This window comes from Oncorhynchus keta, chromosome 11 (assembly GCF_023373465.1).
Source record: "Oncorhynchus keta strain PuntledgeMale-10-30-2019 chromosome 11, Oket_V2, whole genome shotgun sequence".
NCBI classification, from domain to species: Eukaryota; Metazoa; Chordata; class Actinopteri; order Salmoniformes; family Salmonidae; genus Oncorhynchus; species Oncorhynchus keta.
In genome coordinates, this window is record NC_068431.1 from 2,258,421 (window position 1) to 2,276,043 (window position 17,623).

At 45.8% G+C, this 17,623-nt stretch overlaps 2 protein-coding genes across 5 annotated transcripts in view; one reads left to right on the forward strand and one right to left on the reverse strand.

Annotated features, from left to right (window-relative positions):
• or42a4 (odorant receptor, family 42, subfamily A, member 4) overlaps window positions 1-4,596 on the forward strand; it is a 34,576-nt gene extending 29,980 nt beyond the window's left edge. For 2 of the 4 annotated variants that reach the window (XM_052529095.1, XM_052529096.1), the window contains exons 2-4: window positions 3,131-3,393; window positions 3,593-3,808; window positions 3,996-4,596. In XM_052529095.1, the coding sequence (XP_052385055.1) occupies window positions 3,194-3,393; window positions 3,593-3,808; window positions 3,996-4,560 (981 nt within the window). In that variant the 5' untranslated portion in view covers window positions 3,131-3,193 and the 3' untranslated portion in view covers window positions 4,561-4,596. The other 2 variants (XM_035765872.2, XM_035765871.2) reach the window with 2 other exon arrangements.
• A 282-nt stretch (window positions 4,597-4,878) lies between these two features.
• LOC118378890 (cytochrome c oxidase assembly factor 4 homolog, mitochondrial) lies at window positions 4,879-6,684 on the reverse strand. Its single transcript, XM_035765874.2, has 2 exons — window positions 6,530-6,684; window positions 4,879-5,795 (listed from the first exon to the last, which is right to left on the reverse strand). The coding sequence occupies exon 2, from the start codon at window positions 5,775-5,777 to the stop codon at window positions 5,520-5,522; it is 258 nt and encodes an 85-aa protein (XP_035621767.1). The 5' UTR covers window positions 5,778-5,795; window positions 6,530-6,684; the 3' UTR covers window positions 4,879-5,519.
• Between the last annotated feature and the right edge of the window lie 10,939 nt (window positions 6,685-17,623).

Genomic DNA, 17,623 nt, shown 5'->3' on the forward strand with positions numbered 1-17,623 from the left:
GCCGATGAGGATGTGGTGATTGACAGAGTCGAAAGCCTTGGCCAGATCAATGAATACGGCTGCACAGTAATGTTTCTTATCAATGGCGGTTAAGATATTGTTTAGGACCTTGAGCGTGGCTGAGGTGCACCCATGACCAGCTCTGAAACCAGATTGCATAGCAGAGAGGGTATGGTGAGATTCGAAATGGTCGGTAATCTGTTTGTTGACTTGGCTTTCGAAGACCTTAGAAAGGCAGGGTAGGATAGATATAGGTCTGTAGCAGTTTGGGTGTCCCCCCTTGAAGAGTGTCCCCCTTTGAAGAGGGGTTGAAAAGTGCACCTTCTGTAGCTCAGTTTCCAGCATCTTTGGGGTAATCTCAGACCACCCATACGTAAACAGAGGTTGAACAGTGCAGTGGGCAGCTGGAAGGAGGTGTTCTTATTCTCCATGGACTTTACAGTGTCCCAGAACTTTTTGGAGTTAGTGTTGCAGGAAGCAAATTTCTGCTTGAAAAAGCTAGCCTTGGCTTTTCTAACTGCCTGTGTATAACGGTTTCTAGCTTCCCTGAACAGCTGCATATCACGGGGGCTGTTCGATGCTAATGCAGAACGCCATAGGATGTTTTTGTGTTGGTTAAGGGCAGTCAGGCCTGGGGAGAACCAAGGGCTATATCTGTTCCTGGTTCTACATTTCAGTTACTCTTAAAGAATGGGGCATGCTTATTTTAAGATGGTTAGGAAGGCATTTAAAAAAAATAACCAGGCATCCTCTACTGACGGGATGAGATCAATATCCTTCCAGGATACCCCGGCCAGGTCGATTAGAAAGGCCTGCTTGCTGAAGTGTTTCAGGGAGCGTTTGACAGTGGTGAGGGGTAGTCGTTTGACCGCAGACCCATTACGGATGCAGGCAATGAGGCAGTGATCGCTGAGATCTTGGTTGAAAACAGCAGAGGTGTATTTAGAGGGCAAGTTGGTTAGGATGATATCTATGAGGGTGCCCGTGTTTAAGGCTTTGGGGGGGTACCTGGTAGGTTCATTGATAATTTGTGTGAGATTGAGGGCATCAAGCTTAGATTGTAAGATGGCTGGGGTGTGCAGCATGTTCCAGTTTAGGTCACTTAGCAGCACGAGCTCTGAAGATAGATGGGGGCAATCAGTTCACATATGGTGTCCAGAGCACAGCTGGGGGCAGAGGGTGGTCTATAGCAGGCGGTAACGGTGAGAGACTTGTTTTTAGAGAGGTGGATTTTTAAAAGTAGAAGTTCAAATTGTTTGGATACAGACCTGGATAGTAGGACAGAACTCTGCAGGCTATCTTTGCAGTAGATTGCAACACCGCCCCCTTTGGCAGTTCTATCGTGTCTGAAAATGTTGTAGTTTGGAATTAAAATTTCAGAATTTTTGGTGGTCTTCCTAAACCAGGATTCAGACACAGCTAGAACATCCGGGTTAGCAGAGTGTGCTAAAGCATTGAATAGAACAAACTTAGGGAGGAGGCTTCTAATGTTAACATGCATGAAACCAAGGCTATTACGGTTACAGAAGTTATCAAAAGAGAGCGCCTGGGGAATGCTACTACAGATGTAGGATTATAATTTGAGCTAGTCCCCTACAGCAGGAAAATCATTTTGTGGATTATAATATAACTAATGGATTTTTTGGGGGATGCAGTTGATACATTTTTCTTCAGGGAAGTACGAAATATGAATGTCAAAATATCAAACTTCAGAAGCCTTTTTTTAACCTCAAAAACACTACAAGTTTTACATTTCCTGAGTTGCAGGAAAGTTCTCCAGGGTGATCAAATGAAGATCCTAAATCTGGACATGGACAGCTGAATGTTAACCCGCACCTCCATGATCACCATGGAGATCCTAGTATTAGATTCTATAGTTATACATTATAATTTGTGTCATTCAGTGTTTCAGTGTTTCCCAAATGGTCAACAACATTTAGGTTGTTGTCCTGATTCATCTAATCAAAGGCTTGATGATGAGTTGATTAGCTGAATCAGGTGTGTTGGTACAGTAACTAAAACGTGAATCCCTTTGGGATCCCAGGACCAGGATTGGGAACCAGTGATGTAACTCTATGTGTTGTACTAATGACCAACAGGTAAAGGTGATACAGTATATAAGCCTGTTGTCTCTGCCCAGGTCCTCACACTAGACCTGGGCTGTCAGGTCCACCTTATCACCTGAGGAGGTGGGTTCAACTTTACATTTACATGATAAACAGTGGCTTTAGTAGTTGATGGAGATGTTGACTTTCTGGTATTTAGTTTGATGTCTGATGTTGGGGAGAATTTCTTCTAGTAATAAATATATAAATATATAAATATATCAAATGAATTTAATGTGTTTTACTCATCTCCCACTTCTTTATCTTGAAAATGAATAATTAGTTAGGTTCAATTTATTTTACTATTTGAATAATGACAAGTAACTGGTTGACGATGATGATTGCTACTGTCTTCCTCGGTGTTGTCAGTTGTGTCAGCAGCATCACAGTATGAAGAGGACTTTGTTGGCTTGTTGATTCAAGATGTTGCTGGCTGAAGCTTACTCTAACAGAAGTTTTATGCTACATTATGTAAAAGAAAAAATGCCTTAAAATACCATTTGCACATTCTTTCATTGTTCTCTCTGCACGTTCCTGCAAACAGACCTTTCATTGTTCTCTCTGCACGTTCCTGTAAACAGACCTTTCATTGTTCTCTCTGCACGTTCCTGTAAACAGACCTTTCATTGTTCTCTCTGCACGTTCCTGTAAACAGACCTTTCATTGTTCTCTCTGCACGTTCCTGTAAACAGACCTTTCATTGTTCTCTCTGCACGTTCCTGTAAACAGACCTTTCATTGTTCTCTCTGCACGTTCCTGTAAACAGACCTTTCATTGTTCTCTCTGCACGTTCCTGCAAACAGACCTTTCATTGTTCTCTCTGCACGTTCCTGTAAACAGACCTTTCATTGTTCTCTCTGCACGTTCCTGTAAACAGACCTTTCATTGTTCTCTCTGCACGTTCCTGTAAACAGACCTTTCATTGTTCTCTCTGCACGTTCCTGCAAACAGACCTTTCATTGTTCTCTCTGCACGTTCCTGTAAACAGACCTTTCATTGTTCTCTCTGCACGTTCCTGCAAACAGACCAAGTTAAGACAGCAGACCAGGAGTGTATCTTAACCGTTCATCCATCCTGATTCCTGCAGCATGGCTCACGAGCAGTCAGTCCTTGTCTCTTCCAATGCCACATTCGTCCGTCCGTCATATTTCTACATTAATGGTTTTGAGAACATCCCTCACATCAAATACTACTATGTGTTCCTGGGTCTGGTCTACGCCGTGACAGTCCTGGCTAACTCCTTCATCATGACAGTTATCTACCTGGCCAGGAACCTCCACACGGCCAAGTATGTTGTTAGCTCCAACACAAGGTTTGGTCAAGAGTATTCTAATATCACATACATCTTTGCATTTGATTTTCTAAACAAAGGGACCAGTGATTCTATCTTAGCAACAGCGTTGGTCTCATCAATCTGTTTACTTCCGAAAGCCTGAGCATCGCACATGAATAGGACATTTTCCTAACCCCTCCCATCTTTAACCTAGGTACGTCGTAGTCTTCAACCTGGCTGTGACAGACCTGTGTGGGAGCACGGCTCTCATCCCTAAGCTCATAGAGACTTTTCTGTTTGAGAAGCAGTACATCTCCTATGAGGCCTGTCTCAGCAGCATGTTCTTTGTCTATGTCTTCATGACTATGCAGTCTCTCTCTCTCCTCACCCTGGCCTACGACAGGTTCGTTGCCATCGTCTTTCCTCTCAGGTAAGCATAAATGTTCAAAAGACAGAGCTTTCTTCATTTTTTAAATTCGTATTTTTATCATCATTGGCGCTAGCAATGACAGGGTTGTGAGCTCGATTCCCGCTGGGGCCACCCATCACTGTTGTAAGTTGCTTCGGATACAAGCTTCTGCCAAATGACATATATTATTTAATTTTTCTTCTCTCAGGTACCATGTTATTGTGACCAGAACGGCCATGGTGGTGATCCTAGTAATACTGTGGCTGTTCACACTGGCTTTGATATCCTTCACTGTTAGCCTCATAACTCGCCTCTCCTTCTGTGGCTCTCTGGCGATAAAGAGCTTCTTCTGCGACCACGGCCCAACCTATGCACTGTCCTGCAACAACAACTCTCTCAACAACATCATGGCTTGGGTGTGTTTCCTGGTGGTAATGTGTGTCCCCATCGTACTGATAGTCCTCACGTATTTCTGCATTGCCATCGCGTTGATCAGGATCGCCACAGGGGAGGAGAGGGGTAAAGCCATGAGAACATGCACCTCTCACCTAATTCTGGTGGCCATCTTCTATCTGCCCATGGTGGGTAATAACATAGCTGCAGTAGTCAGCTACATACATCCTAATGCCAGGATTATCAACAACTCATTGACCCAGACCTTGCCTTCTATGTTGAACCCCATCATATACTCACTGAGGACAGAGGAGGTCATGGACGCCATCAGAAAACTATACAAACGGAGCACTGGGAAACAGAACACAATAAGAAGTTGACCTGTCACAATAAAAAAAATACAAATTAATAAATGACTTAAGTGTGTAAATAGTTTCTAGTCTGAAAATATATCTAATTTAATTTACACCCCCCCCCTCCTTTCAATCCTAGTCTCATTTTACTGTGGCTTCGATTGATGAGTGTCCTTCAATTTAGAACATTGGGGGTTATACTGCCACCTGGTGGCTAAAGTCTGTAACATGTGGTACTGTAAACAAAAGGCCCGGTGTTGAACGACACGAGGTTGAATGTGATGGAAGTAAAAAAGAAAAAAAAAGAAAGTACAAATAAATAAAAATAAGATGAAGAAAACCAACGATGGGGACATGTACTTTTTTTAATGTCAAAATGATTAGAAGCACATTACAATTTGCCTCTTAACTCTGCCACTACAGAAACTGAATCTCTCTCTCTCTCTCTCTCTCTCTCTAGGGCAAGCACACACCCATCCACCCTTTAACCAATTATAAGCTGTGAATGTTGTAGCTTTTCAACACACACAGCCCTAAACCACATGATTGATTTAGAGAAGAGAATCGTCAGTTATTAATCATAACAAATACTGTGACAAACAGTCTGAGAGGTTCTGCGGTCATAACAAATACTGTGACAAACAGTCTGAGAGGTTCTGCGGTCATAACAAATACTGTGACAAACAGTCTGTGCTCTAAGCAGTGTGACGGTGATTTAACGTGGTCTTTATGTGCTTTATGTGTAATCTTGTGAACCACCAGTCAGCACGGACCCCCAGAGTCAGCACGGACCCCCAGTCAGCACGGACCCAGTCAGCACGGACCCAGTCTTGGGCTGCGGCCCAAAAAATCTCAGTTGCGATCCACCATTTGGGAAGGACTGTTTTAGACACGTTAACCAATTATAATGTCAGCGGCAGAACTAAAACGTGGATGTCTCAGTTATCAGTCCAGATATGAAAACGCCCAAACCACCCGATGCTCTTCTAGGCCGACTCTGTAGACGACCTCTGCTTCATCAGCTGTTCCTTCCGGGCCTTCTGGAAGGTCATCATACAGTCTTTAAAGGTCTGGACCTGAGTCTGACACTTCCTCCAGTCCTGGTGCTCGGCCATGCACTCCTGTACGGCGTAGTGCAGCTCCCCACATCCTGTCCTGCTGATCATCTGGTCCACTGGGTCCTCCTCATCCTGGTCCTGGTCGCCGGGGCGACGACTCCGGTCGTGGGGTGAAGGGGAGGTCATTACCTAAGGCAGCTCTGTCTGGGAGGGTGTAGGGGATAGAGCATAGAGGGGTTAATGGGATTAGAGACAGAGGCTGTCTTGAGAGATCAGGGGTGTATTTACTAGGAACCAAAGTCATTGTATTTGTCACATACACGTGTTTAGCAGACGGAACAAACAGGAGGTGGACCTAACTGAATTTGGGCAATAGACACCCGTTTCCGTTGCACAGTAATGAAAACACACAAGCACATCATGACAGATCTTGCGCAAAAGAAAATACTTCAATATTACTAAAACAATATATAAATCAAAAACAATATCACGATAATTAACAATCAATTTCCCCCCAGCTTCACTGGTAAACAAGCGCTGTAACATGGTGTGTAGGGGAACACTAACCCTGTGCCTGTAAAGGTGTGTAGTAATTGATTTGTAATTATTTCTCACTGATATGTTTCTAAACCCCGGCCAGAAGATAAAGAAGTCTGTGTTTGGTCTATATTCCCCTCGGTTGGATACGCATTTCGTAGTTAAAATACTCAAAAGTCGTGTCTTTCGTATTTCGGAGAAACGACGACAGTTTACACAAACGGAGAAAAGTTCCGTCATCACGAGTCACATCTATACTTCGGTGAGTAACGAAAGTATATTGAAGCAAATCACTAAACAAAATCGGAAAGCTAACGCAAAGATCACAAGCAACAGCCAATATTAGCCTGCAGTTAAACATTCAGACATATCATAATAGTTGTGTCTCTTGAAAGCAGTACCTGGAATGTTTTTCCTGGAGTTGAATACATTCACATTAACCCCGTGGATTTCATAACATGGGGGACGTATTTAAAGAACGGACAGGAAAGGGTTACATTTAAATGTGCACGGCCTACTTAGGACGAGCATCATTTCTGTTCCGCGTAGAAGGCCTCCACCTACCTACTGCTCACGAGACCTACACTGTGTTTCGTTTGTGGAAATAAATGAATTAACTTTGTTAAATATAAATTATATATTTTATTTCTGTGTGGAAAAAAACATGCAATTGTCATATTCTGAGGTATTTTTTTCAAACATAGGAATGTAGGACCTATAAGCACTTGAGGGCAGTGAAGTGCAATCTAATGTGATTCTCAACTAAAATCCATAAACACAAGGTAAAGCAAAGTAGGCTCAATAAGAATTATTCTGTTCCAGTCCCTGTACTCAGAAACACTAGTTTAAAAACAGAATGTTTTTTAACATGCAAGAAACTAAATAAATGTGTTATCTAAAAAATATAGTATTGTTTGAAGAACTGACAATAATATTAGGTCTATTCTGCAGCTAGTCCAGTGGTTAGAGTGTAGGGACGGCAGGTAGCCTAGTGGTTAGAGTGTATGGGCGGTAGGTAGCCTAGTGGTTAGAGTGTAGGGGTGGAAGGTAGCCTAGTGGTTAGAGTGTAGGGGCGGTAGGTAGCCTAGTGGTTAGAGTGTAGGGGGTAGGTAGCCTAGTGGTTAGAGTGTAGGGGCGGCAGGTAGTCTAGTGGTTAGAGTGTAGGGGCGGCAGGTAGCCTAGTGGTTAGAGTGTAGGGATGGCAGGGTAGCCTAGTGGTTAGAGTGTAGGGGCGGCAGGTAGCCTAGTGGTTAGAGTGTAGGGACGGCAGGGTAGCCTAGTGGTTAGAGTAAGCCAACACCTCATTTGGCCGCCTTTCGTTCCAGTACTCTGCTGCCTGTGACTGGAACGAATTGCAAAAATCGCTGAAGTTGGAGACTTTTATCTCCCTCTCCAACTTCAAACATCAGCTATCCGAGCAGCTAACCGATCGCTGCAGCTGTACATAGTCTATAGGTAAATAGCTCACCCTTTTCACCTACCTCATTCCCATACTGTTTTTATACTGTTTTTATTTATTTACTTTTCTGCTCTTTTGCACACCAATATCTCTACCTGTACATGCCCATCTGATCATTTATCACTCCAGTGTTAATCTGCAAAATTGTATTATTCGCCTACCTCCTCATGCCTTTTGCACACATTGTATATAGACTGCCCATTTTTTTCTACTGTGTTATTGACTTGCTAATTGTTTACTCCATGTGTAACTCTGTGTTGTCTGTTCACACTGCTATGCTTTATCTTGGCCAGGTCGCAGTTGCAAATGAGAACTTGTTCTCAACTAGCCTACCTGGTTAAATAAAGGTGAAAAAAAAAAAAAAAAGAGTGTAGGGGCAGGTAGTCTAGTGGTTAGAGTGTAGGGGCGGCAGGTAGCCTAGTGGTTAGAGTGTAGGGGGCAGGTAGCCTAGTGGTTAGAGTGTAGGGATGGCAGGGTAGCCTAGTGGTTAGAGTGTAGGGGGCAGGTAGCCTAGTGGTTAGAGTGTAGGGGGCAGGTAGCCTAGTGGTTAGAGTGTAGGGGCGGCAGGTAGTCTAGTGGTTAGAGTGTAGGGGCGGCAGGTAGCCTAGTGGTTAGAGTGTAGGGGGCAGGTAGCCTAGTGGTTAGAGTGTAGGGATGGCAGGGTAGCCTAGTGGTTAGAGTGTAGGGGGCAGGTAGCCTAGTGGTTAGAGTGTAGGGGGCAGGTAGCCTAGTGGTTAGAGTGTAGGGGCGGCAGGTAGTCTAGTGGTTAGAGTGTAGGGGCGGCAGGTAGCCTAGTGGTTAGAGTGTAGGGGGCAGGTAGCCTAGTGGTTAGAGTGTAGGGATGGCAGGGTAGCCTAGTGGTTAGAGTGTAGGGGGCAGGTAGCCTAGTGGTTAGAGTGTAGGGGGCAGGTAGCCTAGTGGTTAGAGTGTAGGGGCGGCAGGTAGTCTAGTGGTTAGAGTGTAGGGGCGGCAGGTAGCCTAGTGGTTAGAGTGTAGGGGGCAGGTAGCCTAGTGGTTAGAGTGTAGGGATGGCAGGGTAGCCTAGTGGTTAGAGTGTAGGGGGGCAGGTAGCCTAGTGGTTAGAGTGTAGGGGGGCAGGTAGCCTAGTGGTTAGAGTGTAGGGGCGGCAGGTAGTCTAGTGGTTAGAGTGCAGGGGCGGCAGGTAGCCTAGTGGTTAGAGTGTAGGGGGCAGGTAGCCTAGTGGTTAGAGTGTAGGGATGGCAGGGTAGCCTAGTGGTTAGAGTGTAGGGGGCAGGTAGCCTAGTGGTTAGAGTGTAGGGGGCAGGTAGCCTAGTGGTTAGAGTGTAGGGGCGGCAGGTAGTCTAGTGGTTAGAGTGTAGGGGCGGCAGGTAGCCTAGTGGTTAGAGTGTAGGGCGGCAGGTAGCCTAGTGGTTAGAGTGTAGGGGGCAGGTAGCCTAGTGGTTAGAGTGTAGGGGGCAGGTAGCCTAGTGGTTAGAGTGTAGGGGCGGCAGGTAGTCTAGTGGTTAGAGTGTAGGGGCGGCAGGTAGCCTAGTGGTTAGAGTGTAGGGGCAGCAGGGTAGCCTAGTGGTTAGAGTGTAGGGATGGCAGGGTAGCCTAGTGGTTAGAGTGTAGGGGGCAGGTAGCCTAGTGGTTAGAGTGTAGGGGGTTAGGTAGCCTAGTGGTTAGAGTGTAGGGGCGGCAGGTTAGCCTAGTGGTTAGAGTGTAGGGACGGCAGGTAGCCTAGTGGTTAGAGTGTAGGGGGCAGGTAGCCTAGTGGTTAGAGTGTAGGGGGTTAGGTAGTCTAGTGGTTAGAGTGTAGGGGCGGCAGGGTAGCCTAGTGGTTAGAGTGTAGGGGCGGCAGGTAGCCTAGTGGTTAGAGTGTAGGGGGTTAGGTAGTCTAGTGGTTAGAGTGTAGGGGTGGCAGGTAGCCTAGTGGTTAGAGTGTAGGGACGGCAGGTAGCCTAGTGGTTAGAGTGTAGGGACGGTAGGTAGCCTAGTGGTTAGAGTGTAGGGGGCAGGTAGCCTAGTGGTTAGAGTGTAGGGGGCAGGTAGTCTAGTGGTTAGAGTGTAGGGGCGGTAGGTAGCCTAGTGGTTAGAGTGTAGGGGCGGTAGGTAGCCTAGTGGTTAGAGTGTAGGGGCGGCAGGTAGACTAGTGGTTAGAGAGTAGGGACAACTTCCTGTGTTCTACGTTCCATACTCCCCACCTCTTCCTTTACTGACCAGAGCACACGATAATAATACTACTAGCATTCCACTATATTTTAAAATACTACTAAGCATTCCACTACATTTTAAAATACTACTAGCATTCCACTACATTTTAAAATACTACTAGCATTCCACTACCTTTTAAAATACTACTAGCATTCCACTACATTTTAAAATACTACTAGCATTCCACTACCTTTTAAAATACTACTAGCATTCCACTACATTTTAAAATACTACTAGCATTCCACTACCTTTTAAAATACTACTAGCATTCCACTACCATTTAAAATACTACTAGCATTCCACTACCTTTGCCAAAGATCGAGACCTTTTGCCTGGTACAATGACTTGACTGTCATGCGGCCCAACGGGACCTGAATATGGTTTCCGGTTCCGGGTTGAAGCGAGCGGTCGCATTCGCACTTCGCTCTGCAGGTTGTATAACTTTTTCATTACATTTCATTATAGTACAACGGTTGATTTGTCTAATCTTAGCAATTCTTCTTAGCTAGCTACATAGCTGTCCTTGTATCAGAGATAATTGCATAATTATCGTATTTCGTCGCCCTAACGCCCTAACGTAGCCTTCACTGCTATTCGCCCAGGAGCTAGCAAGCGCTAGCTAACGCACACAGATTAGCATCACTGTAGTGCTATTCACTCAACTGAACGACTTGATTAGTCTAGTGTTAGCTAGCTACATAGCTGTCTTTGTTTCCAAGATAATTGTGTAGTTTAGTGTGTGTAGCCTTGGAGTGATTATCTTAATTCACTGAGGTTCGCTAGCCAGCTATTTGTCGTCCTTAACGTAGGAGACTCTGCTAGCTAGCCAACAGCTAACAGCTAACAGCTAGCCAACGTCTACTGTTTCGAATTCAATCACCGGTCAGGTAGTGTCACATTTTCATTTCATTTCATTACAGTACAACGGTTTGATTTGTTTGATCGTAGCTAGCTACATAGCCGTCTTTGTTTCAAAGATAATTGTGTAGTCTAGAGCAATTTCCTAGGTTAGCTAGCCAGCTATTGTCGTTCTTTTAACGCAACGTAACGTAAACAACACTGCTAGCTAGCCAGCTAGCCCCCGTATAGTAGCACTGTAGAAACTATTACACTCAACGGAACGACTTGATTAGTGTAGTGTCAACAACGCAGCCACTGCCAGCTAGCCTACTTTAGCAGTACTGTATCATTTTAATCATTTTAGTCAATAAGATTCTTGCTACGTAAGCTTAACTTTCTGAACATTCGTGACGTGTAGTCCACTTGTCATTCCAATCTCCTTGCATTAGCGTAGCCTTTTCTGTAGCCTGTCAACTATGTGTCTGTCTATCCCTGTTCTCTCCTCTCTGCACAGACCATACAAACGCTCCACACCGCGTGGCCGCGACCACCCTAATCTGGTGGTCCCAGCGCGTACGACCCACGTGGAGTTCCAGGTCTCCGGTAGCCTCTGGAACTGCCGATCTGCGGCCAACAAGGCAGAGTTCATCTCAGCCTATGCCTCCCTCCAGTCCCTTGACTTCTTGGCACTGACGGAAACATGGATCACCACAGATAACACTGCTACTCCTACTGCTCTCTCCTCGTCCGCCCACGTGTTCTCGCACACCCCGAGAGCTTCTGGTCAGCGGGGTGGTGGCACCGGGATCCTCATCTCTCCCAAGTGGTCTTTCTCTTTTTCCCCTTACCCATCTGTCTATCGCCTCCTTTGAATTCCATGCTGTCACAGTTACCAGCCCTTTCAAGCTTAACATCCTTATCATTTATCGCCCTCCAGGTTCCTCGGAGAGTTCATCAATGAGCTTGATGCCTTGATAAGCTCCTTTCCTGAGGACGGCTCACCTCTCACAGTTCTGGGCGACTTTAACCTCCCCACGTCTACCTTTGACTCATTCCTCTCTGCCTCCTTCTTTCCACTCCTCTCCTCTTTTTGACCTCACCCTCTCACCTTCCCCCTACTCACAAGGCAGGCAATACGCTTGACCTCATCTTTACTAGATGCTGTTCTTCCACTAACCTCATTGCAACTCCTCCAAGTCTCCGACCACTACCTTGTATCCTTTTCCCTCTCGCTCTCATCCAACACTTCCCACACTGCCCCTACTCGGATGGTATCGCGCCGTCCCAACCTTCGCTCTCTCTCCCCCGCTACTCTCTCCTCTTCCATCCTATCATCTCTTCCCTCTGCTCAAACTTTCTCCAACCTATCTCCTGATTCTGCCTCCTCAACCCTCCTCTCCTCCCTTACTGCATCCTTTGACTCCCTATGTCCCCTATCCTCCAGGCCGGCTCGGTCCTCCCCTCCCGCTCCGTGGCTCGACGACTCCTTGCGAGCTCACAGAACAGGGCTCCGGGCAGCCGAGCGGAAATGGAGGAAAACTCGCCTCCCTGCGGACCTGGCATCCTTTCACTCCCTCCTCTCTACATTTTCCTCCTCTGTCTCTGCTGCTAAAGCCACTTTCTACCATTCTAAACTCCAAGCATCTGCCTCTAACCCTAGGAAGCTCTTTGCCACCTTCTCCTCCCTCCTGAATCCTCCCCCCTCCTCCCTCTCTGCAGATGACTTCGTCAACCATTTTGAAAAGAAGGTCGACGACATCCGATCCTCGTTTGCTAAGTCAAACGACACCGCTGGTTCTGCTCACACTGCCCTACCCTATGCTCTGACCTCTTTCTCCCCTCTCTCTCCAGATGAAATCTCGCGTCTTGTGACGGCCGGCCGCCCAACAACCTGCCCGCTTGACCCTATCCCCTCCTCTCTTCTCCAGACCATTTCCGGAGACCTTCTCCCTTACCTCACCTCGCTCATCAACTCATCCCTGACCGCTGGCTACGTCCCTCCCGTCTTCAAGAGAGCGAGAGTTGCACCCCTTCTGAAAAAACCTACACTCGATCCCTCCGATGTCAACAACTACAGACCAGTATCCCTTCTCTCTTTTCTCTCCAAAACTCTTGAGCGTGCCGTCCTTGGCCAGCTCTACCGCTATCTCTCTCAGAATGACCTTCTTGATCCAAATCAGTCAGGTTTCAAGACTAGTCATTCAACTGAGACTGCTCTTCTCTGTATCACGGAGGCGCTCCGCACTGCTAAAGCTAACTCTCTCTCCTCTGCTCTCATCCTTCTAGACCTATCGGCTGCCTTCGACACTGTGAACCATCAGATCCTCCTCTCCACCCTCTCCGAGTTGGGCATCTCCGGCGCGGCCCACGCTGGATTGCGTCCTACCTGACAGGTCGCTCCTACCAGGTGGCGTGGCGAGAATCTGTCTCCTCACCACGCGCTCTCACCACTGGTGTCCCCAGGGCTCTGTTCTAGGCCCTCTCTTATTCTCGCTATACACCAAGTCACTTGGCTCTGTCATAACCTCACATGGTCTCTCCTATCATTGCTATGCAGACGACACACAATTAATCTTCTCCTTTCCCCTTCTGATGACCAGGTGGCGAATCGCATCTCTGCATGTCTGGCAGACATATCAGTGTGGATGACGGATCACCACCTCAAGCTGAACCTCAGCAAGACGGAGCTCCTCTTCCTCCCGGGGAAGGACTGCCCGTTCCATGATCTCGCCATCACGGTTGACAACTCCATTGTGTCCTCCTCCCAGAGCGCTAAGAACCTTGGCGTGATCCTGGACAACACCCTGACGTTCTCAACTAACATCAAGGCGGTGTCCCGTTCCTGTAGGTTCATGCTCTACAACATCCGCAAAGTACGACCCTGCCTCACACAGGAAGCGGCGCAGGTCCTAATCCAGGCACTTGTCATCTCCCGTCTTGATTACTGCAACTCGCTGTTGGCTGGGCTCCCTGCCTGTGCCATTAAACCCCTACAACTCATCCAGAACGCCGCAGCCCGTCTGGTGTTCAACCTTCCCAAGTTCTCTCACGTCACCCCGCTCCTCCGCTCTCTCCACTGGCTTCCAGTTGAAGCTCGCATCCGCTACAAGACCATGGTGCTTGCCTACGGAGCTGTGAGGGGAACGGCACCTCAGTACCTCCAGGCTCTGATCAGGCCCTACACCCAAACAAGGGCACTGCGTTCATCCACCTCTGGCCTACTCGCCTCCCTACCACTGAGGAAGTACAGTTCCCGCTCAGCCCAGTCAAAACTGTTCGCTGCTCTGGCCCCCCAATGGTGGAACAAACTCCCTCACGACGCCAGGACAGCGGAGTCAATCACCACCTTCCGGAGACACCTGAAACCCCACCTCTTCAAGGAATACCTAGGATAGGGTAAGTAAGGGTAAGTAATCCTTCTCACCCCCCCAAAAAAAAAAGATTTAGATGCAAGTGGCTGTTCCACTGGATGTCATAAGGTGTATGCACCAATTTGTAAGTCGCTCTGGATAAGAGCGTCTGCTAAATGACTTAAATCTAATGTAAAATGTAATATCTACCCCTCTCTTCTCACTGCACTCTTACCCACCACATCATCCTTCTTCCCCGCGGCCCAGTGGGACCTGCAAATCTACCCCCCTCTCTTCTCACTCACCACATCGGCCTCCTCATTACCCACCACACCCACGTGTACGGGAACCCAGCCAAAGCTTACCACCTCTCCCATCCTCTCCCATCCTCTCCCATCCCATTAGTAGCGCCATCTTCTTCACAAACAAGTCTCCCCTATCCGACCTGCCAGTCTTCACACTACTCAACACTGCAGCCGAATCGGAACAGATTCACGCTCTGAGTGGTTTCACCTCCTCCACCTCTCTATAATCAACTCGGCCGCATACATAATAGGTTAACCGCTTGCGTACTCTAACATTGAAATCTGGGATATACACCACTGCCCCCACCCTACCACTGACTAGATCTTTTCAACCATCTGTATATATTCTTAAAAACAAATAAAAACGATATGTATATATATATATATATACACAGTTGAATTCGGAAGTTTACATGCACCTTAGTTAAATACATTTAAAGTCAGTTTTTCACAATTCCTGACATTTAATCCTAATAAAAATCCCCTGTCTTAGGTCAGTTAGGATAACCACTTTATTTTAAGAATGTAAAATGTCAGAATAATAGTAGAGAGAATGATTTATTTCAGCTTTTATTTCTTTCATCACATTCCCAGTGGGTCATAAGTTTACATAGACTCAATTAGTATTTGGTAGCATTGCCTTTAAATTGTTTAACTTGGAATCAAACATTTTGGGTAGCCTTACACAAGCTTCTCACAATAAGTTGGGTGAATTTTGGCCCATTCCTCCTGACAGAGCTGGTGTAACTGAGTCAGGCTTGTAGGCCTCTTTGCTCGCACACGCTTTTTCAGTTCTGCCCACAAATGTTCTATAGGATTGAGGTCAGGGCTTTGTGATGGCCACTCCAATACCTTGACTTTGTTGTCCTTAAGCCATTTAGCCACAACTTTGGTAGTATGCTTGGGGTCGTTTCTCCATTTGGAAGAACCATTTGTGATCAAGCTTTAACTTCCTGACTGATGTCTTGAGATGTTGCTTCAATATATACACATAGTTTGATGATGCTATCTATTTGGTGAAGGGCACCAGTCCCTCCTGCAGCAAAGCACCCCCACAACATGATGCTGCCATCCCCGTGCTTCACGGTTGGGATGGTGTTCTTCGGCTTGCAAGCCTCCCCCTTTTTTCTCCAAACATAACGATGGTCATTATGGCCAAACAGTTCTATTTTAGTTTCTTCAGACCAGAGGACATTTCTCCAAAAAGTACTATCTTTGTCCCCATGTGCAGTTGCAAATCGTAGTCTGGCTTTTTTACGGTGGTTTTGGAGCAGTGGCTTCTTCCTTGCTGAGTGGCCTTTCAGGTTATGTCGATGTAGGACTTGTTTTACTGTGGATATAGATATTTTGTACCTGTTTCCTCCAGTATCTTCACAAGGTTCTTTGCTGTTGTTCTGGGATTGATTTGCACTTTTCTCACCAAAGTATGTTCATCTCTAGGAGACAGAACGCGTCTCTTTCCTGAGCAGTATGACGGCTGCGTGGTCCCATGGTGTTTATACTTGCATACTATTGTGTGTACAGATGAACGTGGTATCTTCAGGCGTTTGGAAATTCCTCCCAAGGATTAACCAGACTTGTGGAGGTCTACAATTGTTTTCCTGAGGTCTTGGCTGATTTCTTTTGATTTTCCCATGATGTCAAGCAAAGAGGTACTGAGTTTGAAGGTAGGCCTTGAAATACATCCACAGGTACACCTCCAATTGACTCAAATGATGTCAATTAGCCTATCAGAAGCTTCTAAAGCCATGACATAATTTTCTGTCATTTTCCAAGTTGTTTGCACAGTCAACTTATTGTATGTAAACTTCTGACCCACTGGAATTGTGACACAGTGAATTATAAGTGAAATAATCTGTCTGTAAACAATTGTTGGAAAATGACTTGTGTCATGCACAAAGTAGATGTCCTAACCGACTTGCCAAAACTATAGTTTGTTAACAAGAAATGTGTGGAGTGGTTGAAAAACAAGTTTTAATGACTCCAACCTGAGTGTATGTAAACTAGTTTTAATGACTCCAACCTGAGTGTATGTAAACTAGTTTTAATGACTCCAACCTGAGTGTATGTAAACTAGTTTTAATGACTCCAACCTGAATGTATGTAAACTAGTTTTAATGACTCCAACCTGAGTGTATGTAAACTAGTTTTAATGACTCCAACCTGAGTGTATGTAAACTAGTTTTAATGACTCCAACCTGAGTGTATGTAAACTAGTTTTAATGACTCCAACCTGAGTATAAACTGTAAACTAGTTTTAATGACTCAACCTGAGTGTATGTAAACTAGTTTTAATGACTCCAACCTGAGTGTGTAAACTGTAATGACTCCAACCTGTGTTGTAAACTAGTTTTACTCCAACCTGAGTGTATGTAAACTAGTTTTAATGACTCCAACCTGAATGTTTTAATGACTATGTATGTAAACTAGTTTTAATGACTCCAACCTGAGTAAAACTAGTTTTAATGACTCCAACCTGAGTGTATGTAAACTTTTAGTTTTAAACTGACTCCAACCTGAGTGTATGTAAACTAGTTTTAATGACTCCAACCTGAGTGTATGTAAACTAGTTTTAATGACTCCAACCTGAGTGTATGTAAACTAGTTTTAATGACTCAACCTGAGTATATGTAAACTAGTTTTAATGACTCCAACCTGAATGTATGTAAACTCAACCTGAGTGTATGTAAACTAGTTTTAATGACTCCAACCTGAGTGTCCATGTAAACTAGTTTTAATGACTGGAGGTGTTTTATGACTGGAACCTGAATGTAAAACTAGTTTTAATGACTCCTGGTATATGTAAACTAGTTTTAATGTGGTCTGTTTTAATGAACCTGAGTGTATGTAAACTACTTTTAATGACTGATGTATGTAAACTAGTTTTAATGACTCCAACCTGAGTGGATGTAAACTGTTTTAATGACTCCAACCTGAGTATATGTAAACTAGTTTTAATGACTCCAACCTGAATGTATGTAAACTAGTTTTAATGACTCCAACCTGAGTGTATGTAAACTTCAGAATTCAACTCTATATGCATCTCCACACACCTTTTCGCGTCCTCACCCCATTCTCTTCTGCCCTCAATCATGTCCACATGGTCTGGAGGTGATCTGGAGGTGGTCTGGAGGTGGTCTGGAGGTGGTCTGGAGGTGGTCTGGAGGTGGTGGTCTGGAGGTGATCTGGAGGTGGTGGTCTGGAGGTGATCTGGAGGTGGTCTGGGGGTGGTGGTCTGGGGGTGGTAGTCTGGGGGTGGTGGTCTAGGGGTGATCTGGAGGTGGTGGTCTGGGGGTGGTCTGGAGGTGGTAGTCTGGAGGTGGTCTGGAGGTGGTGGTCTGGGGGTGGTGGTCTGGAGGTGGTGGT